The sequence below is a fragment of the Xenopus laevis genome, chromosome 4S (genome assembly GCF_017654675.1).
Source record: "Xenopus laevis strain J_2021 chromosome 4S, Xenopus_laevis_v10.1, whole genome shotgun sequence".
Lineage (NCBI taxonomy): Eukaryota > Metazoa > Chordata > Amphibia > Anura > Pipidae > Xenopus > Xenopus laevis.
This window is the reverse complement of record NC_054378.1, coordinates 121,663,019-121,690,334: the sequence shown is the minus strand read 5'-3', so window position 1 is coordinate 121,690,334 and position 27,316 is coordinate 121,663,019. Positions and strand designations below refer to the sequence as shown.

Sequence of the window (27,316 nt, the reverse complement as noted above, 5' to 3'; positions counted from 1 at the left end):
ACTTTAATTTTTTGGTGCTACTGTTCCTTTAAGCAAAACCAAACATTGACCTACTTATGCTTCACCGAGTCTGTATTGATCCAGGGGGCTGCTGTTCCCCTTCTAAGACATTGCACCTTCAGTTAATTAAACACGATGAATACAATTTCAGTTTGTCACAATTTCCCCATTGTGAAGACTTCAGTTGTGCAAATAAACAGGCGAGCGTCTGCCCAGCAGTCTGATTGGATCATTATTGACTTGATCCCAACTAAGATATAATTAATCCTTATTGGAAGCAAAACCAACCTATTGGCTTTATTTAATATTTACATGATTTTCTAGTAGACTTAAGGTATTATGATTTAAATTATAGAAAGATCTGTTATCCAGAAACTCCCAGGTTGCAAGCATTCTGGATAAAAGATCCCATACGTACGTCTTGTGACTGAAACATGAGATGAATCCAAAATAAACTCTTTTGCATTTTAAAAAGAGCACAGAAATATAACAAATAATTTAATCACAGAGAACGGCAAGACATAGATACAGTTACTGTGAATAGTTTTCTGTCCTAGGGAGCAGTAAATAAAAGTAGGATCTATTATACACTATATTTTATACAAGAGATTTTTGTAGAGCTCTAAATTTACATATTAGACAAAGAATGTTTCAGATACATTTCTCTTCATACGATTCAGCTTCGGGGGCTAATGGAGTCTCTGCTGCAATAGTTCGTCTATTTGAGTCTTGTACATGTTTTTTACATCTGACAGATCCAGTCTCAGTTCCTCTGCCTCCTCGGCCTTCTCTCCGTACATCTGCAGAATGGTGTTGTACCGCTGCTCCAGATCCTACAACACACAGATCAGCTTCTGTTAATCACACGGCCGTTAATTAGGGTCTTAACCATTATTAACTACCAGCGTCGGAGCGGGTGGAGGAGGGGCCGCATCGCTAGAGCAGTGAGCGCTATTGCGCTCGCTGCGCTAGAAGAGCCGAATTTCCGTTTTAAAAAACGGAAATTCGGCTCTTAAAGTTACCAGAGGCGGCTTTTTGCCGCCCCTGGTAACTGGCCGCTCCATGCCGCCTGAGGCAAGATTCTCACCTTGCCTCATGGCCGGAGCGGCCCTGGGCAGACAACACTCTACAGTTATTCTCCATACCTTAATTAGGACATTTTATTAAGCCCCCTGACCTTCCAGGATAGGTCAGTTAAAGGAGAACTAAAGAAGTAGCTAGAAATAGTGTACATAATACTGTATTTTGTGCTTCTGTACCAGCCCAAGGCAACCACAGCCCTTTAGCAGTAAAGATCTGTGTCTCCAAAGATGCCCCAGTAGCTCCCCATCTTCTTTTCTGCTGATTCACTGCACATGCTCTGTGCTGCTGTCACTTACTGAGCTTAGGGAGCCACTCACAATATACAGTACACATAGAATAGAAATGTCACAATATAAGGCTGATTAGTAATTAATACACATAATTACTACATGGCAGCACAGAAACCAGTGCAATTAGCATCAGAATTTAATAATCAGCAAACCTGTAGCATCAGCTTATATTACAGCCAGGGAAGCTCATTTTGTGCTGGATAATTAGTGACGAGCCCTAAGCTTAGCTTCTCAACAGCCAATCAGAGCCCACTGAGCATGTGAGTGTCACAGACACTTTCCAAGATGGTGACCCCCTGTGACAAGTTTGAAGTCCTGGATCATTGCTGCTATTGACAAGCAGAAACTTTAGCCTCGTGCAATAAGTTCACTGTATAAAATATGAGATTTTTAGCCACATTCATTTTAGGGTTTAGTTCTCCTTTAAAGGAGAAGGAAAGTCTTTTTATACTTGGGGGTGACAAATGTTAGGCACCCCCAAGTGATTGTATTTTCTTACCCGACACCCCAGGTAGGTGCTCCTATCAGCAGTAAAGTGCACCAGCCTGGGGTTCTTACATTGAGCACACCTAACACATCATTTCCCCACACTTAAGGGAGCCTGAAAATAAATATGTGTAGAAATGTTCTATTTGATAGAGCTGCTGTACTCTGCTGCTTCTACACCAGGTCTATGTACAGGTATGGGAGTCATTATCCAGAAAGCTCTGAATTAGGGGAAGACCATTTCCCATAGATTCCATTTTAATCAATTCAAATTGTTAAAAAATATTTCCTTTTTCTCTAATAATAAAACAGTCGCTTGTACTTGATCCCAACTAAGATATAATTAATCCTTATTGGAAGCAAAACCAGCCTAACGTTTGGAAGATATTTTTTAGTACACTTGAAATCCAAGTTATGGAAAGATCCCTTATCTGGAAAACCCCAGGTCTCAAGCATTCTGGATAACAGGTCCCATACTTCTATTGAACTATTTGATATACAGACCTTATTGCACCAACAAGGAGGTACAGAAGCAGAAGCCCGACAGCAGTAATTGTGTCTTGGCAATCGTTTGCGTGTCTGTGGCACTGCACATGCTCAGTGTGGCTGCTGTTCAGAAGCTAAATTTAGGGGTTAACAGAAAATGAGGTTGGTCTGTAATATAAGCTGATGCTACAGGTTTGCTGATTATTAAATTCTGATGCTAATTGCACTGGTTTCTGTGCTGCCATGTAGTAATTATGTGTATTAATTACTAATCAGCCTTATATTGTGACATTTCTATTCTATGTGTACTGTATATTGTGAGTGGGTCCCTAAGCTCAGTAAGTGACAGCAGCACAGAGCATGTGCAGTGAATCAGCAGAAAAGAAGATGGGGAGCTACTGGGGCATCTTTGGAGACACAGATCTTTACTGCTAAAGGGTTGTGGTTGCCTTGGGCTGGTACAGAAGCACAAAACATAATGTACAACATTTCTACCTACTTCTTTAGTTAGGCTTTAGTTCTCATTTAACTCAGTCCCAAACAATTGTGGGATAAATGTTTCTAGGAAAAAGGGTTTTTAAGTCACATTGTAAAGGCAAATTTGGCCTTTCAGCCAAACCCAATTAATACATATATATTTCTCTGTTGTCTTAGGGGGACACAGGGACGATGGGGTTAAGCTCCACCCTCCAGGAGGCAGGACACTTGAATAAAAATTAAGGGGCGTGCCCTGTTGGGCTTAACCCCGCACACCGTGCTCTAGTCTTCAGTTTTTCAAGTGTCCTGCTACCAGGAGGTTGGACTACGCTCTCTATCTAGGAAATAGATGATTCTACGGTCAGTCCTGTCTGACACCTGGGGTGATACTAAGAGCAGGGTTACCTGTCTCTTCTACAGTTAGCCCCCAACACGAAGTAGCCCACCGGGGTCAATTTCTAGCCATGAAGGCTATACCGACCATCCAGACGTTTCCTGCGCCTCACTGGAGGGTAGAGGGTCTGGCCGGTGAAAATCCTTAGTAAGTATGGGCAGAGGGCTCCAGCGGTGACATTCTGCTGCAGAATTCCCTCCCTGCAACCCCTCCTAAGAGTTTTCCCCTGGTGCGGGTTAACCTCAGTCAGTTGTCGGAGGACCAACCTTGTCCGTCTCCTCTCTCCTCTGAACAGCGCTCAATGAGTGCCTCCGTACCGGCTAGTCCCTCTCCTGGATGGCTATGCCATCGTTACCAGACAGTATCCAATGCGCTGCTAGCATTATTATCGGCAGGAGAGGAAGCAGAGGTGAGCGTCTTTAGGAGGAGCAGAAGGTTCAGCGCCATTTTGCATTGCCGCGCGCCGCTGGAACGCAGATGCGTTCCAGCGGCCATTTTGAAAGATTAACGGCAGGCTGCGAGAGACAAGGGCGCCGCACGGATATCTTTGGCTAAGCAAATGATGCCACAATGATAATGGCTCATTCTGGTGGTGCAATCAAGGGGGAAATACCGGCATAAGCTAGTACAGCATCGGTCACTAACCTCATGCACGCTTGATCACCAACAAGGGCTCCGAAATGGCAGAAGGTAAGCCAGTGGGTTACCACAAGGGCCGGGGGAGGAGAGAGTACCCTCCACAGCGCAGGTCTTTATTGCATGCGCCTTGTGCCAGTTGTTGCTACAGTGTGCGCAGCTGTTCAGTGAGGCACCAGTAGCGTTACCAATTGAAGGTGTGCTATTAGAGACTCTCTTACAGGAACTGGGAGGCGACTGTGTCGTTTAACTACAAGCCTCATTTTTGGCAATTCAACTCCGTTCTTCCTTAGTACCACGTAAAGGATTACTTGCCTTACTGTTAATTTAGGAAGGTTTTTAAAAAAGATAGGAGCCTTCCTAAATAGTCAGTCGGTAGAGTGCAAGCCCCTGGTTGATACCCTGGTCCAATAGGTTGTGGGTTGTTTCCCACATCTGCTAGAAACTCAGCTCCAGAGCAGCTCTGTTCCGCTGTGCTTTAACCTACTTTCGAGAGTGATGGTAGGGCAAGTGCCAGAAGTCCATCATCTGCCTTTCATTTGGCTGCCCCTTTTGGACAGTTCCAATGATGACATTACTGTAAATGCGGGACAAGTCATCCAAAAAAAAAAAAAAAAAAAAAAAAAAAAAAAGTAATCACCTTCCAAATTTCTGGCGGAATAATAAAGGTGTACATGAGATTCTAAATATCTCATAAACAGCTGAATAGCAAGGCACAGCACAAAAGCTATTCAACCACAAATTGTTCTTTATTCATACAACAGCTGCCTGACATAATACAAGGGGAATGGAATACTCCCAAGAGAAAATTCCAAGCTATAAAGAAGTTGTCATTTTAATTCCAAAGGATATGGTACACTGTAGCCAATCCCCTTAGCAGTGGAGGCTCTGCTATCCAGACTGTCACAATTACTACTTGCCAGTGACGAATGGCGGCAGCATTCGGGAATCCGACGGACGATAATGGGCTGTTAAAAGCTAATTATCTTCCGTGTCAGCATTACGGCCATGTCTGGTATCCGCTGGGTGTCCATCGCCATTCAAACCTTGATCGACTCATATCCGACTCGTATGATCGAGAGTGTAAGCCACTCCAGAGATAGCAGATGCATCGATTACTTATGTAATTTCGCATACTTCTCAAAGTATGGCCCGCACTTCAGTTGTGTCCGTTGCTGTGGGAAAATCATTACAGCTCAAAGACTTGTCAGTCAGACCTTCATTCAAGAGATCTCCAACGTCACTCCATTCCTAGGGCAATGGTTATTTGGAGAAGAACGTGAGTAAATCATTGCTCAACCTACATGAGGAATTAGTACTCTTCTGGCACGAGCTAGATCCAGATCTTCAGGATCAGCAAGGTATGAAAGAATTATAGTGGCCATGGTGCCTATCTAGTCTACAGCGGACAAAACTTCTTCATGACGGGTCATCCCCTCCAGAATCAGGGATCACATAGGGGGCAAGTTACTTCGATAACAACCTGACCTTCTGGGAGGTGAAGTCTCCACTTTTTGGATGCATGAGTCAACAAAGTGTGCAAGAAGACTAACTCCTAGACTTCACAACTCCTAACTCCTAGACTCATGTTACCCAGAGTGCTATGGCACTCCAACAAAGCACAAGCTCTTTTTTCTTTCAATTATTACAGGATGGAGCAGTCTGGAACTATTGTAAAGGTACCACAACCGAAGACACTCTGATGGTTTTACACCAACATTCATAGTTCCTAAGAAGAATGGACCCTTCAGACCGTGTTTTGGTCTCAAACAATTGAGATAGCTCATCCGTCCCATTTGGTTCAAAATGGAAACCCTACATCCCCTGATTCCAGAGATGGAGTAAGTGCAATTAATGATGTCAGTAGATATCCAGGAGGTATATACATGCATGTTCCAATATGGCCCCTCTCTAGGGGTATCTTCGAATTGCCTTGAGAATCGTCACTACCAGTTGGTAGCACTTGTTTGGTCTTCTCTCATCGCACTTCGTGTACTCACTAATCTGATGGCAGTATCAGCAGCGACCTTGCGACTGCAGTGGAGTTCAGTTTCCCCCACATGGCCGATTTTTACTTAAGGCCAGGTCGGAAGACAAAGCTAGGAAGGTTCAGTATCCAAACCATTCTGATACTCGGGAATTCCAGTGGGCCTTCATATGGTAGAGACTTCAAATTACAACCCGACCATCAGATGCTAATTCTATGACTAGAATCAACACAATCACACAGTCCTTATGTCTCCCACGGGGCAAGCAGGACAAGGTCAGAGGTCAAATCCGTTCACTGTTGTCCAATCAGAGACCAAAAAGTCTCTTAGCGATGAGAGAGCTGGGGCCAATGGTCCCGGCCAGTGAAGTGTCACATCGCATAGATACACTTGCGGCCATTCAGGCGAGTTGAGTCCGTAGGAAAGGGGATTCTCTGTCCAGAATCATCAACTTGTTTTGACAAGAAAAGATATCCAGTGGTGGTTACAGCCGAACAACCTAACCATACAGCAGTCACGGGAGACTCCGAATTGGAATGTGTTACCCACACATGCCAGTCTGCAAGGCTGGAATGCATCATAGAACAACCTGTCTGCAAAAGGAGTTCATACCGACGATCAACATCTTGATGTTACGAGTTGTAAAAATAGCACTAAACAGATGGGCACATCTTATACAAGCAAAGCTGGTGCAGGTCTAGAGTGAAGACGAGTCCACAGTAGCTTAGATAAATCCGCAGGGAGGAACGCGCAGCAGAGCAGCTCTAGCAGAAGTTTGACAAATCCTGAGATTGGTCGCCAGACAGCCTTGTAAGACTATTAGCCATACACCTACCTAGAATGCCCAAGACTAAAGCTAACTTCCTCCGACATAACCAGGTGTGCTGGGTGAAGCTCCACTTCACCCAGAGGCATTCACGGAACTTGTGAATATTTGGGGACAATCACAATAGATCTAATGGCTTACAGTACCAACAGACAACTTTCAAGATTCTCACTTGCTATCAAGACACACTGACAACGAGAGTGGACACCACGACTCAGTGCTGTTAGTTCGATCTATCGTACACTTCCCTGTTCTCCCTATGCTCCTCGGGTCCTCTAGAAATTCAGACAGGTATCACCACGGGGTTTTTTGTGGTAGGTCCTTACTGGCCTCGGACAATATGAGTTGCGAACTTGCAGGAGAGGTGGTTGGTACAACCTATCTGACGAGAGGGCAGCCCAGAGCTTCTGCGACAAGGCACAAAATGTATCTCAGTCCGGGTCTAGTCACGTTAACGGAATGGCTGTTGAGTCGCCCACCTGGTAAAGGCATGGGCGAGCGGTGGAAGTTATATCTGGAGTGATCAAGGCACACTAATCAACTCCTCGAGATCCTAGTACATGTGGCACTCATACTTAAACTGGTGTAAGAAGGCTGATCTTCCTGGAACTTGACATTCCAAGGATATCATCATTTTGCAGAGGAGTCTACAGCTAGCTCTCTGAAGGTACGGTGTCTGTGCTATCTTTATGTTCCAGCATCAGTTAGCGGTGGAAGAAATTGTGCATTTTTGCATGCAGTAGCACACACAGCTCCGTCCCTTTCGCCCACCGGTCGCAGGTTGGGATTTTAATGGTACTCGAGGCTTACTGGAACCAGCATTTAGTCTCTGATCTCAATCTTTTAAATTGGCTCATCTTCAAGGTGGCATTTCTGATGGCATTTCACCAACCATGAGAGTGTATATATGAGCTGAGGGCACAATTCTGTAATCCAGCTTCTCCGGTCTTCACGAAGATAAGGCTTAGTACGTACAGTTCCTTCATTATACCAAGGTAGTTCCTCCTTCATTAAATCAGGAGATTTTAGTACCGTCGTCGCTCCCAGCTCCTACTGACAACGTAGTCAGAGCACTCCGTGGGTGCATGAATTAGTCAAATTCTTACACCGTTCGCAAACTCGCATCATACCAGCGGGACTTGAAGAGGTCAGGCAACTTCCAAGATCCCATTGCCAAGTTCATCAGATTAACGCTCTATCAAGCATATCATACAAGTAAGGTCACCACTAGAAGGTATCCGAGCCCGCTATATTAGAGCAGTGGGAACTTCTTAGGTGTGGTGTATCTGTGACTCACTGGGCCACATCTGCAAGACAGCCACCTATTTCGGTGCATACATTAAAAATTACAGACTCAACACTCTTTCCTCAGCCAAGGCCTACCTTGGTCAAGAGTGTTTTCGGTTTTCACACCAATGTGTCTAAGCTCGTTCCCACCCTGCTGTTCCGGGACTGCTTTGTTAAGTCCCCATCGTCCCTGTGTCCCCCTAAGACGACAGAGAAAACAGGATTTTTGATACTCACCGTTAAATCCGTTTCTCTGTAGTCGAAAGGGGGACACAGGGCTTCCCGTCCATTAGGACGAGCTTAACCATGTTTTGTTCCAGGATAGTCCCTGGTTTACCTTGGCTTGCGTTTAGTTATGGTTATGTTCATATTGTTCTGGTTGCAAAGTCTTTGGGACAAACTGAAGACTAGAGCACGGTGTGCGGGGTTAAGCCCAACAGGGCACGCCCCTTAATTTTTATTTAAGTGTCCTGCCTCCTGGAGGGTGGAGCTTAACCCCATCGTCCCTGTGTCCCCCTTTCGACTACAGAGAAACGGATTTAACGGTGAGTATCAAAAATCCTGTTTTTTGAGGCAGCCAAATACTGAATCCTTTACAATGTTGCCCCAGAACACCAGGCCTCCAAAATATTTGTATGTATTAATTGGGTTTGCCTGAAACAAAGGTTTTAGGGTAATTTGTTTTTGGAAAAAAAAAAAAAAGCTGGGAGTTGAGTCCAGAACTGAATCCTGTATTCTGTACATCCCAACTAATAAATCAAATAAAGAATCACTGACGTTTCCACTCCAGGGTTCTGATACTATACCTAAACCGCGAGCCAGGCAATGATAAGACAGGAGGCAGATTTGCGAGTTCATTTAAAATTATACAAAGAGTTCACCCACAAGTAAATCCTTATTTACCCACAGTCTAAGCTGCCAGGTAGAAGATATGGCTGTGGGCTTTAACTCTGGCCAAATCTCCCACGTTGCTAGTCCCAGCCTGTCTGTAGGAACATGAAAACGACGTATTACAGGGAACATTTATATTGCCTGCAGTTATGCCGGGGTTACACGATCTTGTTGCTGGGGTTCACATGTATGCATGCAAAGGCATGTGTAATAGAAGCAAAAGAGGAGCTCTGTGTAGCACGGCCATAACAAATTGCCCCAGATTTCTACCTAATCAACATTCCAAAAGAAGCTGCATTAGCAGTTATAGGCAATAAGTCACAGCTACTTTCTACTCTTCATCATGCCCCAAAAGACACTTGTAGATGGTCTGTAACCAAGCACAAGAATAAAATGAAAAGATATTCATATATTTATCCATATCCTGGCTCGCAGGTATTGGGTATTAAACATCAATAAGCACACAGCTCCATCTGCTGGAAGAGGACAGTAATACAGCAGCTGTACAGAAGACCAGGAGGTGATGCAGTTATTACATATTCAGTTTAATAAATCAGTTACTGTTTCATAAAGACACTTCTGTTACTTTAGGGCAGTGATCCCAACCAGTGGCTTGTGAGGAACACATTGCTCACCAACCCCTTGGATGTTGTTCCCAGTTGTCTTAGAGCAGGTGATTTTTTTTTTAATTCCTGGCTTGAAGGCAATATTTACTGGCAAACGGACCCTCCTGTAGTCTGCCAGTCCACATAGGGGCTACCGAATGGCAAACCCAAGAAGTTTTTGCATGCTTATGTTGCTCTCCAACTTCTTTTACATTTTAATGAGGATCACGGGTAAAAAAAAAAGGTTGGGAACCCCTACATTAGAGGTAGAGTCCTGCGCAAAACCAACTTGTTAAACCCAAATGCGACCGGTGACCTACAACCCCAACCCGCATACTTACAATCTTGGGCCCGCTACCTGACCCAACCCGCAAGTACCTTATCAGCAACCCGATCTGCTGACCATCAAGAAACAGGAAGTGCTGTTCTTGTAAACCGGATGTGGCATCATTAGAAGTTGGCGTGATCAGAAAAAAAGGAGTAAAACAGGAAGTGCTGTCATTGTAAACCGGAAGTGACATCATTAGAAGTGGGCGTGATCAGAAAAAAAGGAGTAAAACTCGCTATTGAGAAGACCCGCGACCCGCAAACCTGAAGAAACGCAGTCCCATGTCTTTAGAGAAAGCTCAGTTCTGCCTCAACCACAGATCTCATCACTTCAAATAATGCCTATAAAGCATGTAGTACTTCCCTGATGGTGTATTTCAGCTGGTGGAGAGTTGGTCAGTTGGATGGTGTGTAGCAAGTGAGGGAATACAGGGTTATGGGAGATAGCTCATAGTACAAGTTGATCCAGGGACTGGTCCCATTGCATCTTGGAATCAGGAAGGAATTTTCCCCTCTGAGACAAAATTGGAGAGGCTTCAAATGGGTTTTTTTGCCTTCCTTTGGATCAACTGGCAGTTAGGCAGGTTATACATAGAGTTAAAAGGTTGAATTTGATGGACATTAAAAAAATAATAATATGAATAGCCTTGAGTTGAGTAAGGCATAAATTGATGGTGCAGCTTTAAATGAAGTGAATTACAAAATTGACACTCACCTTCATCTGTGTCCGTAGTTTGGGTATTTCCTTCACTTTCTCCTCAAGCTCGTCATTTAGGTTATTCAATTTAACCACTTCCTCGGCTAGTAGTGAGCGGGTTTTTTCCAGGTTCACGATTTCAACCTGCAAATGTGACAGTTAGTGAGTGGTGCAAGAGGTCAGGACATGTTTTCACGCGGAAAATCCCACACAAATAGTGATATTGTTGCGTTTTGATTGGAACATTATAATCTAAAGGCACATGCAGTGGTGTATATGTTATTCCTTCAGACTGTGTTCAGCCAAGCCCAGCCACCAAGCCCGGGTTGCCCCAATAAATCCACTATTGTGCATTTTTATAATATATTTATTATATATTTTTTTATATTATAGGGTAACTATCGCAAAAAATTTAAAATTTTATATAAGCTTCAGCATTCTGAAATAAGAAACTTTCTAAATACAATCAATTAAAGGAGAATTAACCCCTAAAAATGAATAGGGCTCCAAATGCCATATTTTATATACTGAACTTATTGCACCAGCCAAAAGTTTCAGCTTGTCAATAGCAGCAATGATCCAGGACTTCAAACTTGTCACAGGGGGTCACCATCTTGGAAACAAGATGCACAAAGCATGGCATGTGCAGTTAATTAGCAGAAAAGAAGATGGGGAGCTACTGGGGCATCTTTGGAGACACAGATCTTTACTGCTAAAGGGTTGTGGTTGCCTTGGGCTGGTACAGAAGCCCAAAACATAATGTACAGCATTTCTAGCTACTTCTTTAGTTTAACTTTCCTTGTCCTTTAAATATCCTGTACTGTTTCTGAAATAAGCTTATATTAAATTTTCATTTTCGCAATAGTTCCCCTTTGAATCCGAAAGTCAATATGATGTGTTGTATTCCCAGTAAGTATGGGACATAATAAAGCAAGAAGGCAAGAGTAACATAATGATTCAAAGGGTATATTTATATTTTGAAAGGCGTATTTATCAAAGGATGAACTTTCACTTTCACCCATTGATAAATACTGTTTTAAAAATCCCATAGAAATGATTGGAGAGAGGCAGAATTTCACTCTAGAGGACTGTGGCGATCTCTAACTTCACTCTTTGATAAATTTACCGCAAAATATTCAGATTCAACAACATGAATCTAACACTGAACCATTACCTGAAGCTGAGCGATTTCCCCATCTCGGAGTTTTAGCTGAGACTGCAAGTTTTCAATGACACTGGAACCAGCGCCCAATCGTACCGCTTCGTAGAGATTGCTTCCGCTGAGGGACGCCGTCATTGATCCGTACAAATGATCATGGGGATCATCCTAGTAAATAGTAAGTTAAATAAAAGGTGCACAGACAGACAGAATATGTATAGAATATATGAGTGTAAATACGCTCTCGCTACCTGGGAAATGATGGATGTCTGAAGACCTGACGCGTCTGTTCCACTAATAGAACTGGAGCGAGATAGAGTTGGAGTTGTGGCAGTGGGTTCCATTGAGGGAAACATATAGGCTTTACGTTCCTTACAAGGTGAAATATAATGTATGTGTTAGCATATAGACCCAATAACCCTTTAAGCACTTACACGCAGCAAACCTCAATTGATCCATCTTATTTCAGGTTTGTTTTTTTTTTCTTCTATAGGCAATGAAGTACCTTCTCTTACTTTTGTGGTATCGCTGCGGAGCGCCGTTCAAAGCAACAACGGAGTCTGGCGTTTGAATATCAAATTTTCGGCTTTATTGAGCGCATTAAAATTGTAGAGGGGGGTTACATCTATCCCACAGTCACTCTCCCTTCCCAGAGACTATTATCCACTGTTACTATAGGCACCATACAATAGATGTAACCCCCCTCTACAATTTTAATGCGGTCAATAAAGCCGAAAATTTGATATTCAAACGCCAGACTCCGTTGTTGCTTTGAACGGCGCTCCGCAGCGATACCACAAAAGTAAGAGTGAAGCCGGCTGGAAGGAGCCGAAGTATCGCGAGAGCTGCGGCTGAGTAGGAGCCGGCGTGTCACGGGTGAGCTCCGCCATTAGCCGCATCTTTCTTTCGTTTGTTAATGAAGTACCTTCTCTTTAGCAGTTTCCTGTGCCAGCAGGACCTTTTTCTTCTCCTGTTCCACTTTCAGCTTCTCCATTTCCAGTTGACTGGAGAGAAGACTCTGAAATAACAGTAGATGTCTTGACTGATCGCTCAGTGCCAAATGTATATGAATGGTAAACCGTTATGGATAAAACAGCAGGTATATGAGGGAGAAATACATTTATTAGGAGTAATGTAGGATTTTTTTCAGTTCAGTTGTTTTCAGAATGTTCTCCATAAACAAATATTTTTTTCCAATTGCTTTCCATCTGTTATTTTTTTACCCTTTTCCCCAAACTTAATGTTTAAAGTTTAATCTGTTATCCAGAAACCCATTATCCAGAGTCCTAAATTACGGAAAGGCCGTCTCCCATCGACTCCATTTTATCAAAATACTCCCAATACTTAAAAATGATTTTACTTTTTCTCTGTAATAATAAAACAGTAGTTTGCACTTGAACCAATCTAAGATATAATTGATTTGTATTGGAGGCAAACCCAGCCTATTGGGTTTATTTAATGTTTCAATAATTTTCTAGTAGATTTGAGGGTTGAAGATCCAAATAACAGAAAGATCTGTTATCTGGAAAACCCTGAGCATTCTGGATAACGTCCCATACCTGTATTCTGTCTCTAGTGTCTCAGTGATCCAAGAACAGCTGAACTGTTACAATTTGCTACATTAAGTCGATACATTTCTCAGCAGCATCTGCGGAATATTAGCAACTATTGTATTCTAACAGCTGCCTTAGCTGCTTTAGAAGGTGAAAAACGAAACTTTACTCTTTCATATTAGAAAAACGGTCACAAACAGAAAATAATCTATTTCTGGTGAACTGTCTGAAACCAACTGAACTGAAAAAAAGTGTTTGAAGGTGAGCAACCCTCTTGTAATGGAAGAAAAAGCAACTTTGCTCAACTGATTTCTTTGCGTGACATCATCATTTTCTTATAGATGGGCCCCAATGCTTAAAGGGCACCTATCACAGCCAAAATCAAACACATATTAACAATCTGACCAGTATAAGCTAAACACGTTTAATCAAACTACATATATAGTTTTTTGAAAAAACTGCAGGTTTTAAAAAAATCCCTTACTTTGTCAAATGGGTTCTTTCATTGAGGGAGGCCATATTGAGACTATAACAGAGACTATAATATGCAAATTTCAGGAGCATGCTCAGATTGTAACACTGCTTTGAGTATTCTACCCAGAATGCCTTGTTTTAGTAAACTCCTCCACTAGAAGTGCTACCGCCTGCTAACTTCCAGCAGGTGGCAGCACTACTGTACAGCAGCTAACACACAGGTTTGGCTGATTTGAAAATAGCTTAGAAGGGTTGATAAGCAAACAAGGAATTTCAACTGAGCATGTGCGAGATTTCAGAGCTACAGTTGGCTGGGAAGATATAGGTAGGAGGAGCCAGTGAAATCCAAGATGGCTGCCTCAGCTAGAACTGCAGTGGAGATAGGGGAGATCTTGCAGAAGGAATAGTGAGCTGATCATTTACATTATACAAACAATTCTAACCGTTGTAAATATCGGATTTCTTGAACTTTCACATAGTGTATTTACTTAGTAAATGATTTTGGTTATGATTGGTGCCCTTTAAATAATTGGCCCACTATAGAGAAACATTTGAACAGCATTGCTATAAACATAATAGTGATAGGTGTGATACACCTATAGACTGAAATAATACAAATATGTTGGATACAGAAGAAAGAAGATAAAGATTAATAGTGATTGGCAGGTACAAAAGAAAGAAGAGAAGGCATGATGGTAGGGTCCAAGGACACAGGGGGTGCATTAATTATAGAATGGATAGGAAAACAAAAATCATGGCAAAACCTGGGCAGTAACCTATGGCAACAAATCAGATAATTGCTATCAGTGCCCAACCTACAGCTGGCTGACTGATTGGTTGCTATGGGTTACTGCCCAGGTGCAAATTTGCCCACTGTTTATAAATGAGCCCCACTGGCTTTCATCATTAGCACAAACTGAATACCTTTTCTTTCTTTGCTTCTTCCATTGCTTTCATGAATTCCAGCTTTATATTTTCAAGCTCCACCTGATTCCTTTAGCAAAAGAAAAAAACAAGATTAAAATGATCAGGCTCCAACAAATTCAATATGGCTACCACTGTTGCACATACATTGATTTATAGGATCTAGGATGCAAGAAATACATTTTCAGCACGTGTCAAACTGCAGATGCTTCATGACATCATATAAACCTCATTTTTGTTTCTTTAATCTCCTACTTTCTACGGCTGATGACACCCCAAAGAAAACTGCCTGCAAGTACCAGGATATTTTATTACTAAAAACACCCGTTTTATTCTTGTAAATCCCAATGACTTTGATGGAAGTCCTGCTGTAGAATTTTGATGTCACTTTCAGAGGCCCATTTATGAAAGGTCAAATTTCGAATTCATGTTTTTTTTTTTTTAACTCTAATAAATTCTAGGGATGCACTAGATCGACTATTTTGGATCCGGGTGAACCTCCGAATCCTTCGTGAAAGATTCGGCCGACTACCGAACCGAATCCTAATTTGCACATGCAGATTAGGGGTGAGAAGGAGAAAACATTTTTTACTTCCTTGTTTTGTGGCAAAAAGTCACGCGATTTCCGTCCCCTCGAAAAAATCAAATATCTAAAACTTGCACGAATTTTACTGAATCGAATTTGAATGCGACTCAATTCGAGTTTATGTCAGGAAGGCTAGTAACATGTCCAAATTGGTCCCTGGACCTCTCCCATTGACTTATACATGAACTCGCAAGGTTTTAGGTGGCGAATAGTCAAATTTGTATTTTTAAAGGGCCAGAAAATTTATAAATCTTGAAATCAGAATTCAAATTAAAATTCTAATCGGGTTTGGATAATTCACAATTCAAATTTGAAAGTTCTGAGGCGGATGTTCTTCTGCTTAGGAAAGATTTGAGAAAGGTTACTAATTTTTTTCCTAAGCATAAGAACATCAGAGCAGCCTCTTTCTTTCTCCTGACAACTTCCTTGACTACTTGGTGGTCAGACTGGTGGGAAACTGACCAGCAGGTGGCGCTGTTGTAACAAAATTCATTCATATTAACAGCACATGTATCCCTTTAATATCTTGGAATTAAAATAAAATAAATAATGAATGTCAATTACAAAAGTGCTTAGAATAGCACCCTCATAAATTTTAAATTCGCTTATTTTAAAGGTTAAAGGTCCCCATAGACGCAAATATTTTTCTTGCCGAACGACCGATTTTAGTGAAGTCCGGCCAATCCTTCGAAATTATCGTGCGGTTATTCGAACGATCATACATCGTACGATTTTTTGCCCGACATCTGTCGGCCAGGTTGAAAAATCTTTATCGGCCCCAGTGCAAGAAATTTATGTTTGCAGGGACAAGCAGGCAGCTCCCCTTTGTTTTCCTGGCAAATGGTCTTTTTAGTTGATGGACAATTCGTACGATCGTTTGAGATAATCGTGGTCTCACGATGACGATCGGATCTTTTAAAAAACTTTACATCTATGGCCAGCTTTACTTATCCTTTAATAAATCTGCCCCTTAAAGTGTGGGAGGGAGAAATGGAAGTCAAAACACTGCCCAAGGGCCACCAGACTATTAAAGTGGCCAGCCACCCTGTGTCATAGCCTTTGCAGTCTTTCCACATATATGTGCCTGCCCACAAGAAGCTGTAAATAACTGCGCTCACATAATGAAATTTATTAAAAAGAATGTACCTGCTGTGATCTTCTTCCATCTTCAATAATCGAGACTTCTCCACTTCAAGCTGAGCTTGGAGTCTGCTCTTCTCTTGCCTCAACAGGCTGTTCTGAGATTCAATAGCGGATATCTGAGTCTTGAACGTGAGCACTTCTTCCGTGGAGGCACGTTCTTTCTCCACTGCTGAGGCCAACAACGTCTGTGATTCAGCTTTGGAAAATAGAACAGCTTCAGGACTTCATGCTTTTTCAAAGGTTCCCACACAGAAATGTTCGTTACAGGAGATGTATAAAAGTATTTCTTTGATTATGGTCAGTACATAAATAGGACAGTGGTATAGTCCTTCTTTAAAGGAGAACTAAAGCTTAACCAAAGAAGGAGGCTCGAAATGTTGTACAGGTATGGGACCTGTTATGCAGAATGTTAGGAACCTGGGGTTTTCCGGATAAGGGATATTTCTATAGTTTAGATCTTCTTACCTCACGTGTAAAAAGAAAATCATGTAAACATTAGATAAACCCAATAGGCTGGTTTTGCTTCCAATAAGGATTAATTATATCTTAGTTGGGATCAAGTACAAGCTACTGTTTTATTATTACACAGAAAAATAATATTTTTTAAAAAGTTGGATTATTTGATTATAATGGAGTCTATGGGAGACTGCCTTTCCGTATGTTATTTTTTGGGCTTCTATACCAGCCTTTAGCAGTAAAGATCTGTGTCTCCAAAGTATGGATGCACTGAATCCACTATCTTGGATTCGGCCGTACCCCCGAATCCATTGTGAAAGATTCGGCCGAATACCGAACCGGGTGGAAAGCGGAAAACATTTTTTACTTCGTTTTTGCAAAAAGTCATGTGATTTCCCTCCTGACCCTAATTTGCATATGCAAATTAGGATTTCGTTCAGCCAGGCAGAAGGATTCGGTAGAATCTGAATCCTGCTGAAAAAAAGGCAGAATCCTGGCCGAATCCCGAACAGAATCCTGGATTCGGTGCATAACTAACATATTCACACCTACAAGTGCACGAACAAAGCACAGTTACTTGCACATTATTCACTGTCACTTCCAGATTGATCACATCCGCATTCCACATGAGATTTGGGCATCCTGGCAAATTCAGTAATTTTATTTCCAGCACAGTGGCCCCCAGCAAAATACACACCCTCTAAGTTTGGGGTCATATTTTATTTAACGAGGTGGTTCAGCTTTAATTTTTTTAGCATCCCTACTCCAAAGATGCCCCAGTAGCTCCCCATCTTCTTTTCTGCTGATTCACTGCACATGCTCTGTGCTGCTGTCACTTACTGAGCTTAGGGACCCACTCACAATATACAGTACACATAGAATAGAAATGTCACAATAGAAGGCTGATTAGTAATTAATACACATAATTACTACATGGCAGCACAGAAACCAGTGCAATTAGCATCAGAATTTAATAATCAGCCCTGTAGCATCAGCTTATATTACAGCCAGGGAAGCTCATTTTCTGCTGGATAATTAGTGACGAGCCCTAAGCTTAGCTTCTCAACAGCCAATCAGAGCCCACTGAGCATGTGAGTGTCACAGACACTTTCCAAGAGGGTGACCCCCTGTGACAAGTTTGAAGTCCTGGATCATTGCTGCTATTGACAAGCTGTAACTTTAGTATGGTGCTATAAGCTCAGTATATAAAATATGGCATTTTTAGCCACATTCATTTTTAGGGTTCAGTTCTTCTTTAAAACTATAGCTACCGAAGCAAGGCAAAACAAATTAGGTAACTTTCCCATTGACCTTTCATCATATAAAATTCTAGTATTGCAATAAATATCCCAAGTAAACAAAGAATTATGATACAGTGCATATTTATCTTACAAAAGAAACAATAGGGGTTGGTTATTGGCATAGTCCTACTGTATAAACAGTCTAACAAACAGCTCAACCAGTTGCTTTGTAATACAAATAATTAGAGCCCGATACACATCAAGTGTTTTGCTCAGCACCACAAAGACCATTGGCTGCTGGTCAATTCCAGTTGTTGGCAAAAGAGCTCAGAAAAAGCCCTGGTGCTGCTGCAAGTGTAAGGCAGTGATTATTATAGAACAAGACAACTTTTTCTTACCAAGTCTGTCGGAAAGATTCTTCTCCAGCTTTTCCCAGGATGAGGTCTGCGCTGCTAAAGTTGCTTGCAGGTTTTCAATCTGTCGGAGTAATGGCCGTGTGGCAGATGTTACACTCTGGCTCAGCTCCTGATTCCGTGTCTCTCCTTCTTGCAATCGCTGCAGTGTTAAACAGAATAATTAACTCTATAGCTAGGTTTCTTGGAGATAGACATAAGTCAACCAATAATGGCATGCTGGGCTCCTCTAGTGACCAAACAGAGGTATAACCTATTACTTCAAAAAAAATTCCCACATGAATGCTTTTTAGATAAAAAAAAAAAACTATGCCTATGACTAAGTGCCAGGTAAGCATGAAACGCGTTAGGCTCCATGTGGGGACTTGTTGATATTTTAAAATGATTTAATAAAATTTTATTTTTTATCAAAAAGCATGCATGTGATATTTTTTTTTTAAGAAACAGAATAATTAGACTTGTATTGAATTGCAAGATTGTACCATATCCAGTGCTGCAATAAAATCAAGACTATATTCCACTCTAGAAATGCAGAGGTTAAAAAAGCATCTCAACAGCAGTCCGGGACACACGGAGCATGTGCAGTGCCACCGACACTCAAAAAATTACTCAAGAGGATATGCTCCAGGGGAGCTCCTGTAAACTGCTTTAAAAGAAAACTAATAATGAATAGGGCTAAAAATGGCATATTTTATATAGTGAACTTATTGCACGAGGCTTAAGTTTGAGCTTGTCAATAGCAGCAATGATCCAGGACTTCAAACTTGTCACAGGGGGTCACCATCTTGGAAAGTGTCTGTGACACTCACATGCTCAGTGGGCTCTGAGCAGCTGTTGAGAAGCTAAGCTTAAGGGTCATCGCAAATTATTAGGGATGCACCAAATCCAAGATTCGGCCAGGATTATGCCTTTTTCAGCAGGATTCAGATTCGGCAGAATCCTTCTGCCTGGCTGAACAGAATTCAAATTAGCATATGTAAATTAGGGGCAGGGAGGGAAATCATTTGACTGTCACAAAACAAGGAATCCCTAATTTGCATATTAACATTAGGATTCGGTATTCGGCCGAATCTTTCGCAAAGGATTCGGGGGTTTGGCTGAATCCAAAATAGTGGATTCGGTGCATCCCTACAAATTATCAAGCAGAAAATGAGCTTCCCCTGTAATATAAGCTGATGCTACAGGTTTGCTGATTATTAAATTCTGATGCTAATTGCACTGGTTTCTGTGCTGCCATGTAGAAATTCTCTGTATTAATTACTAATCAGCCTTATATTGTGACATTTCTATTCTATGTGTACTGTATATTGTGAGTGGCTCCCTAAGCTCAGTAAGTGACAGCAGCACAGAGCATGTGCAGTGAATCAGCAGAAAAGACGATGGGGAGCTACTGGGGCATCTTTGGAGACACAGATCTTTACTGCTAAAGGGCTGTGGTTGCCTTGGGTTGGTACAGAAGCCCAAAACAAAATGTACAACATTTCTAGTTTAGTTTAACTTTCCTTGTCCTTTAAAGGGCTTGATCATTACTGGTATAGGGTTGCACAGCCTACCATATCTTTAGAATATATTCCTTTTTAAAGGGGCAATATGCCACCCTGTGTATTTAACATAGCTGTATATCCACCCTTTCACACTCCCTAAAGTAAGGAGCAGCACATTTCAATTAAAACATACCTGTTGCAACTCAGCAATTTCTTGTCTCAGATAATCTTCTTTTCTGGCAGCTTGTTGTTCCGCTCGCTGCAGGGCTAGCCTCAGATCTGTTACCTAAAATGAGTATTTTACATCCTATAAAAGATCTCATGCCATGTGTTTTTTTTTTAGGTTGTGCCTGTGAGGCTCTTGTCCACTTACTTGGATAGCCAAAGCTTCTCGCTGCTTCTGAGACTCCTCCTTAGCTTTCTCCAGTGCAAAACAAAGCTCTTCTTTGGCTCGTAGTTCACAACTCAGTGCCGCTTCTTGGGCTTCGCTGGCCTTTGATGCATTTGCTTTGTGTAATTCTGCAAGTTCCCTAAAAACATTCAGAAGAAATTTCTCTTTTAAGGTCACCCAAATCAATACTCTGGGAACCCCCAAATAATACAACACAGAGTAAAGTAGTATCTGTAGAGCTGTGCTAAGCAAATTCCGAAATAATAAGCATTTTAATGATTAAAGTGTCAGGTGTTAAAGGGATTCTGTCATGATTTTTATGGTGTAGTTTTTATTTCTAAATTACACTGCAAATAATTCACTCTACAATATAAAATGTAATTCCTAACTCAACACGTGTATTATTTAGTTGTAATATTGGTGTGTAGGTGCATCTCAGGTCATTTTGCCTGGTCGTGTGCTTTCAGAAAGAGCCAGCACTTTAGGATGGAACTGCTTTCTGGCAGAGTTTCTCCTACACAATTTAACTGAATGTGTCACAGTGGGACTTGGATTTTGCCTATAGTGCTGTTCTTTGATCTACCAGGGAGCTGTAATCTGTTTACCTTCCCATTGCTCTGTTGTTAGGCTCCTGGGGAGATGGAGGGGGTTGATATCACTCCAACTTGCTGTGAGGCAGTAAAGAATGACTGATGTTTATCAGATCACAAGTCACATGACTGGGGTCACCTGGGAAACTGACAGGTTTTCCCATGACAGTATCCCTTTAAGTGCAAATGTCCCATTCTTCAGCTTTTCAATTGGTATTTATTTTTTATTAGCAGCTTTTTCAATTGGTCTTTCAAACTGGGGTGACTGACCTTTGCAACTAAAAACGTTGCTCAGCGAGGGTTCAGTTTTTTATTACTTATTATTCTATTCAGACCCTATCTCGTTGAAATCATTGCCTGGTTGCTAGGGTAAATTAGACCCTAGCAAACACATAGCTTCTGTAATTCCAAAAAAAACATTCAAAAACAATGATAAAATTAAAAAAAAAAAACAGGTCTTAAAGGAGAAGCAAAACCGTACTAGAAAAAAACCCTACCCCGCGTAGAACAACCCTCCTCCCCCACAGCCTAACCGCCCCCAGGCAAATGTCAATAATTTTTTACTTACCCCTCCATGCAGATCTGGCCTCGGGAGTTCCAGGGTGCCATCTTCTTTTTCGGTATTCTTCACAATCTGAGCGGAATTTCAGCATATGCGCAGTTGGAGTAAATTTCCGGTCACAAACAGCTGCGCATGCGCTGAAAGTCACGAAAATTTCCGAAAAAGAAGACCGAAAAAATAAGATGGCGCTCGTGAACTCCCGAGGCTAGATCTGCACGGAGGGGTGAGTAAAAAAAATTAGGGGCATTTGCCATGGGGGGGGCAGTTAGACTGTGGGGGAGGAGGGAGGTTGGTCTACGCAGGGTAGGGAGGTAGGGTTTTTTTCTAGTACAGGTTTGTTTCTCCTTTAAATGTCATTTTCTACATAATACTAAAACGACATCTTTCTCCCTTTACCTGTAGGAGTTGTCCAGAGCAGCTTGTAGACTGCGGTTGTTTTCGTGCAGTTCATCCAGATCAGCCTGTTGCCTCGCCAGATCCTTCTCCTGCCTCTCTACCATGGAGTTCAGCTTTCGGATATTCTCTCGGTGCTGTTTTTCCACCTCTTCCTTTCCATCTAATGTCTGAAAGAATGAAAAGAGCTTTCCCGTCATGTGTGTTCCATTTCTATAAATACAGCAGAAAACAAACGTGTATTTAACAAGTAATATAACAGGGCTGCCCATGGGAAAGACCTCAGTCTGCTCAAGGATTCCACAAACTTTTAGCTACATCATGATGTTTAATATAGTCTGGCTAGTGATCATGCAGTATGACAAATAATCATCACTACATGAAAAACATTGCACCGCGCTACATTCAAAACTCAAGGGGTCCCAGTGAATACAAAGCAGAGCCGCTTAGGATCAGTAGAGCTCTGCTGACCAACTGCAGGAATTTATGTTTCTGTTCTGGGGTTTCAATAACTAAAGAGGCCATTTACTCAAATCCTGATCAGAAGACTGTGCCCCTCAGTGTGTTCCTCCCCTCTCTCGAATACAGCGATGACGGATGCAGGCAGCACTGTATTTTATGTTTTAAGATATTATTTAATCTGGAAAGCAGGGAGCAAAGTGCAAAAAAATAGCTAACTGTACTTTATTTTTTGCAATTTTTACCATAAAGTGTTGCTTTTTATAAATGTGTGCGAGTCCTGAGGTTGGAGCAACGTTATCAAACCTTACTTCAGAAATTGCTTTGACCTGAGTGTGTAGCACGGGCTCCAACTACATCAGGCTGCTTTTTATGCAATGGAGAGATTGTTGGTGGGGAGGGTGAACTGTGGCTGCTATCTTAGGCCTCTGTCTATAATTTGCCCATCTCCTCTCTGAAGATGACACTCTTTCAATTAATAATTCCCTGTGCCCAATTATCTGTCAGAATGACTTTTCAGAATATATATAATATACATAGCTCCAACTCATCTGCTTCCTCTAAGCCCACCATCCAGACCACACCCATAGCACTCTTGCTTTAAAAGCTTCACTCCTTATTGAACGAACACAGTCAATTTGGTATTACCGATTTTGTTTAACCCCTTATTCATATATTTGGGGCGCAACAAAGCTAAAACATTATGGGGTATATTTATCAAAGAGTGAAGTCAGAAAACACCCCAGTCTGCTACAGTGAAATTCTGCCACTCTCCTTTCATTTCTATGGGATGTTGAAAGGAGTATTAAGGATGAACTTTCACTTTCCCCCATTGATAAATACTCTTTTAAAAAGCCCATAGAAATTAATGTAGAGTGGCGGAATTTCACTCTAGAGGACTGTGGCGATCTCTAACTTCACTCTTTGATAAATATACCCCTATGTCCTAGATCTTATCTGAACCCCTTTATGGATAGAGAACATTCTTCTATCGCTGTATCATGCAGTTACAGGTTATAATTCCACAAAACACGGCATAAACACATAAATAATAGATAGGTAACATAAGAAAGGCACATGTGATGTTTAATGTGAAGTGGTGCTTAAAGGAGAACTACCCTAAAAATAAATATGGCTAAAAATTGTATATTTTATATAGTGAGCTTATTGCACAAGGCTAAAATTTCAGCTTGTCAATAGCAGCAATGATCCAGGACTTCAAACTTGTCACAGGGGGTCACCATCTTGGAAAGTGTCTGTGACACTCACATGCTCAGTGGGCTCTGATTGGCTGTTGAGAAGCTAAGCTTAGGGCTCGTCACTAATTATCCAGCAGAAAATGAGCTTCCCCTGTAATATAAGCTGATGCTACAGGTTTGCTCATTATTAAATTCTGATGCTAATTGCACTGGTTTCTGTGCTGCCATGTAGTAATTATGTATATTAATTACTAATCAGCCTTATATTGTGACATTTCTATTCTATGTGTACTGTATATTGTGAGTGGGTCCCTAAGCTCAGTAAGTGACAGCAGCACAGAGCATGTGCAGTGAATTAGCAGAAAAGAAGATGGGGAGCTACTGGGGCATCTTTGGAGACACAGATCTTTACTGCTAAAGGGCTGTGGTTGCCTTGGGCTTGTACAGAAACCCTAAACATCATGTACAACATTTCTAGCTACTATTTTAGTGAGGCTTTAGTTCTTCTTTAAAATGCCAGGAGACACAGTGATAGGTTCTCTCTGACTGCAATAGAAGAAGTTGCAAGTATTCCTCACCCAGCAGTTATTAACAAAATATTTATGTGCACATCACTTTTCCTTGTCAATGGAAAGCAATCTGCAGCAATTTGAGCTGCCTGATACAGTCCTACCATATTCCCCTGGGTGAATATTTAATCCCAACCTGCTTTAAAAGCTGCAGTTCCTCCTCCACCTCCCGGATCTTATTTGCCTGTTTGGATATGGAGTGGTTATTCTCTCTCTCTTTTGCCCGTAATTTCTTGATGATGTTGGAGTTGTGCAGCTGCTGTTTGGAGAGCTTTTCACCTGTGACATGAGAAAAAAAAAATCAGGAAACCTTGCCAGATTTACTTGTTACTGCATTACTAAGCCACAAGCAATTTACATTCATTATTTATTTTCTTTTTATTCCAAGATATTAAGGGATACATGTACTGTTAATATGAATGAATTTTGTTACAACAGCGCCACCTGCTGGTCAGTTTCCCACCAGTCTGACCACCAAGTAGTCAAGGAAGTTGTCAGGAGAAAGAAAGAGGCTGCTCTGATGTTCTTCTGCTTAGGAAAAAAATTAGAAACCTTTCTCAAACCTTTACTAAGCAGAAGAACATCAGAGCAGCCTCTTTCTTTCTCCTGACAACTTCCTTGACTACTTGGTGGTCAGACTGGTGGAAAACTGACCAGCAGGTTGTGGCCTAGTAATCAAGAGGGTGTAATGTCACAACGTTTGGATCATGAAAAAGTTGCAGAACACAAAAAAAGTCAGGCAAACTAAGTTTGTTTATATCCAATACATAAAGATACGGTAAAACTATGCTGCAGTAAACAATTCGTCAGGAAAGAGAATAAGATGAATACAAGATCTCACTTTTTGTCAATTAAGTATATACAAAATCAAATTGTATATAATTGTTATACATGGCATTTGTATTCTAAACCAGGGGTCCCCAACCTTTATTGTCTCGGGGCCAGAGGACTGGGGGAGGAGGGAGTCAGGGGCCGGGAGGGGTCCACGTCCAATTCTAGAGTACCGGCGTCCAATTTGGCGTACATCGTTAATTGTCCCCTAGGCTCGGCGGCCCAGTTCAAGACTGTCCGCGGCCCGGCGGTTGGGGACCCCTGTTCTAAACTCTCTCTGGGTGTTTGGAGTTAAACACTTAAATGGGTGGTTCACCTTTAAATTAACTTTTAGTATGATGTAGAGTGATATTCTGAGACAATTTGGAATTGGTTTTCATTTTTTAATATTTGTGGTTTTTGAGTTATTTAGTTTATTCAGCAGCTCTCCAGTTTGAAATGTCAGCCATCTGGTTGCTAGGGTCCAAATTACCCCAGCAACCACGCATTGACTTGAATAAGAGACTGGAATATGAATAGGAGAGGCCTGAAAAGAAAGAGAAGTAATAAACAGCTGCATTAACAATAAAAATGTAGCCTTACAGAGCATTTGTTTTTAGATAGGGTCCTTGACCCATTTTTAAAAGCTGAAAAGAGTCGGGAGAAAAAGGCAAATAATTCCAAAACTATTCAAAAGAAGACCAATTGAAAAGTTGCTTAGAATCGGCCATCCTATAATATATTAAAAGTTATCTGAAAGATGATCCATCCCTTTAAGCGCAAATTACAGTTGGTTTTATGACCCATGAGTAATACATATATATATTTTGCATGTACTTCCAACAAATTCAGAATTCAGTTGGGTGCTTCTCAGTAAGCCAAAAACTGCTGGTGGAGAATATAACAAACAAACTTTTCATAGTAACTTAGTAATGTATAGTAATGTAAGTACATAGTAATACAAGTCAAATACACGCACCTTCCTCCATTAAACCTTTAATCTGTTCATCCTTCTCTTTCATGATTTCTGCAGTTTCACTCGAATTTAATCTTGTTGCCAGTTCCTCCTTCGTTGTTTTTGATTCCTGCAGGAAATAACATCAGACATAAGCCGCTATGAGCTTAAAGGGATACCGTCATGGGAAAAAAATGTTTTTGTTTTTTTCAAAACGCATCAGTTAATAGTGCTGCTCCAGCAGAATTCTACTCTGACATTTTTCAAAAGAGCAAACAGATTTGTTATATTCAATTTTAAAATCTGACATGGGGCTAGACATATTGTCAGTTTCCCAGCTGCCCCCAGTCATGTGACTTGTGCTCTGATAAACTTCAATCACTCTTTACTGCTGTACTGTAAGTTGGAGTAATATCACCCCCTCCCTTTCCCTCCAGCAGCCAAACAAAAGAACAATGGGAAGGTAACCAGATAGCAGCTCCCTAACGCAAGATAACAGCTGCCTGGTAGATCTAAGAACAGCACTCTTACACACTCTGGTTTTGAATTACGTCACATCTTTGGTGGCGGAGAAAATATTCGCAAAACAGTTTCGGAAATTGAGAATTTAAGTCACTTAACGATATTTTTGTGCACAACAACCTTGCACATTGGACGCACTCAAGCAAACACCTGTCTCATTCGCGAAAATGTATTCTCATTGCGAATACACAAAAACCAGAAAGACGGGCAGAGCAATGCAATATTTTAGCGTTCAGGAAAAACATGGGTAATACAATCATTTGCGAATAAATATTCGCTATGCACAGGCACGCTCCAGCCTGTTGCGCCGCCTGAGGCAGCGGTCGAAACGCCGCCCCCCACCTGCGCGCCCCTGGCTGCGCAAATGTTAAAATTACCCACATTGTCAGTTTCCCAGCTGCCCCATGTCATGTGACTTGTGCTCTGATAAACTTCAGTCACTCCTTACTGCAAGTTAGAGTGATATCACCCCCTCCCTTTCCCCCCAGCAGCCTAACAAGAGAACAATGGGAAGGTAACCAGATAGCAGCTCCCTAACACAAGATAACAGCTGCCTGGTAGATCTAAGAACAACACTCAAAAGTAAAATCCAGGGTCCCACCGCGACACATTCAGTTACATTGAGTAGGAGAAATAACAGCCTGACAGAAAGCAGTTCCATCCTAAAGTGCTGGCTTTTTCTGAAAGCACAAGACCAGGCAAAATGACCTGAGATGCACCTACACACCAATATTACAACTAAAATAATACACTCGTTGGTTCAGGAATTAAATTTTATATTGTAGAGTGAATTATTTGCAGTGTAAACAGTGTCATTTAGAAATAAAAACGACATCATAAAAATCACGACAGAATCCCTTTAAAACCCCGTTTTTAGGGGTTATTTTTGCCAAGGCCATTCACTTTAGGACCACAAACCAAAGTGGTGAATTGTTACTTCGTATAACTATTGTTTGCATC

At 41.5% G+C, this 27,316-nt stretch overlaps 1 protein-coding gene across 1 annotated transcript in view; it reads right to left on the bottom strand.

Moving 5' to 3' along the window:
• Positions 1-485: 485 nt before the first annotated feature.
• The window catches only part of tmf1.S (TATA element modulatory factor 1 S homeolog), a 41,821-nt gene continuing 14,990 nt past the window's right edge, over positions 486-27,316 (bottom strand). Inside the window, exons 5-17 of the mRNA XM_018261480.2 lie at positions 25,859-25,964; positions 24,206-24,348; positions 21,846-22,012; positions 20,280-20,436; positions 20,100-20,192; positions 18,408-18,564; positions 16,316-16,508; positions 14,584-14,653; positions 12,558-12,650; positions 11,884-12,003; positions 11,648-11,800; positions 10,492-10,617; positions 486-833 (exon numbers count right to left, since the gene is read on the bottom strand). Of these exons, the coding sequence (XP_018116969.1) occupies positions 690-833; positions 10,492-10,617; positions 11,648-11,800; positions 11,884-12,003; positions 12,558-12,650; positions 14,584-14,653; positions 16,316-16,508; positions 18,408-18,564; positions 20,100-20,192; positions 20,280-20,436; positions 21,846-22,012; positions 24,206-24,348; positions 25,859-25,964 (1,722 nt within the window). The 3' untranslated portion in view covers positions 486-689. The remainder of the gene's footprint in view (positions 834-10,491; positions 10,618-11,647; positions 11,801-11,883; positions 12,004-12,557; positions 12,651-14,583; positions 14,654-16,315; positions 16,509-18,407; positions 18,565-20,099; positions 20,193-20,279; positions 20,437-21,845; positions 22,013-24,205; positions 24,349-25,858; positions 25,965-27,316) is intronic.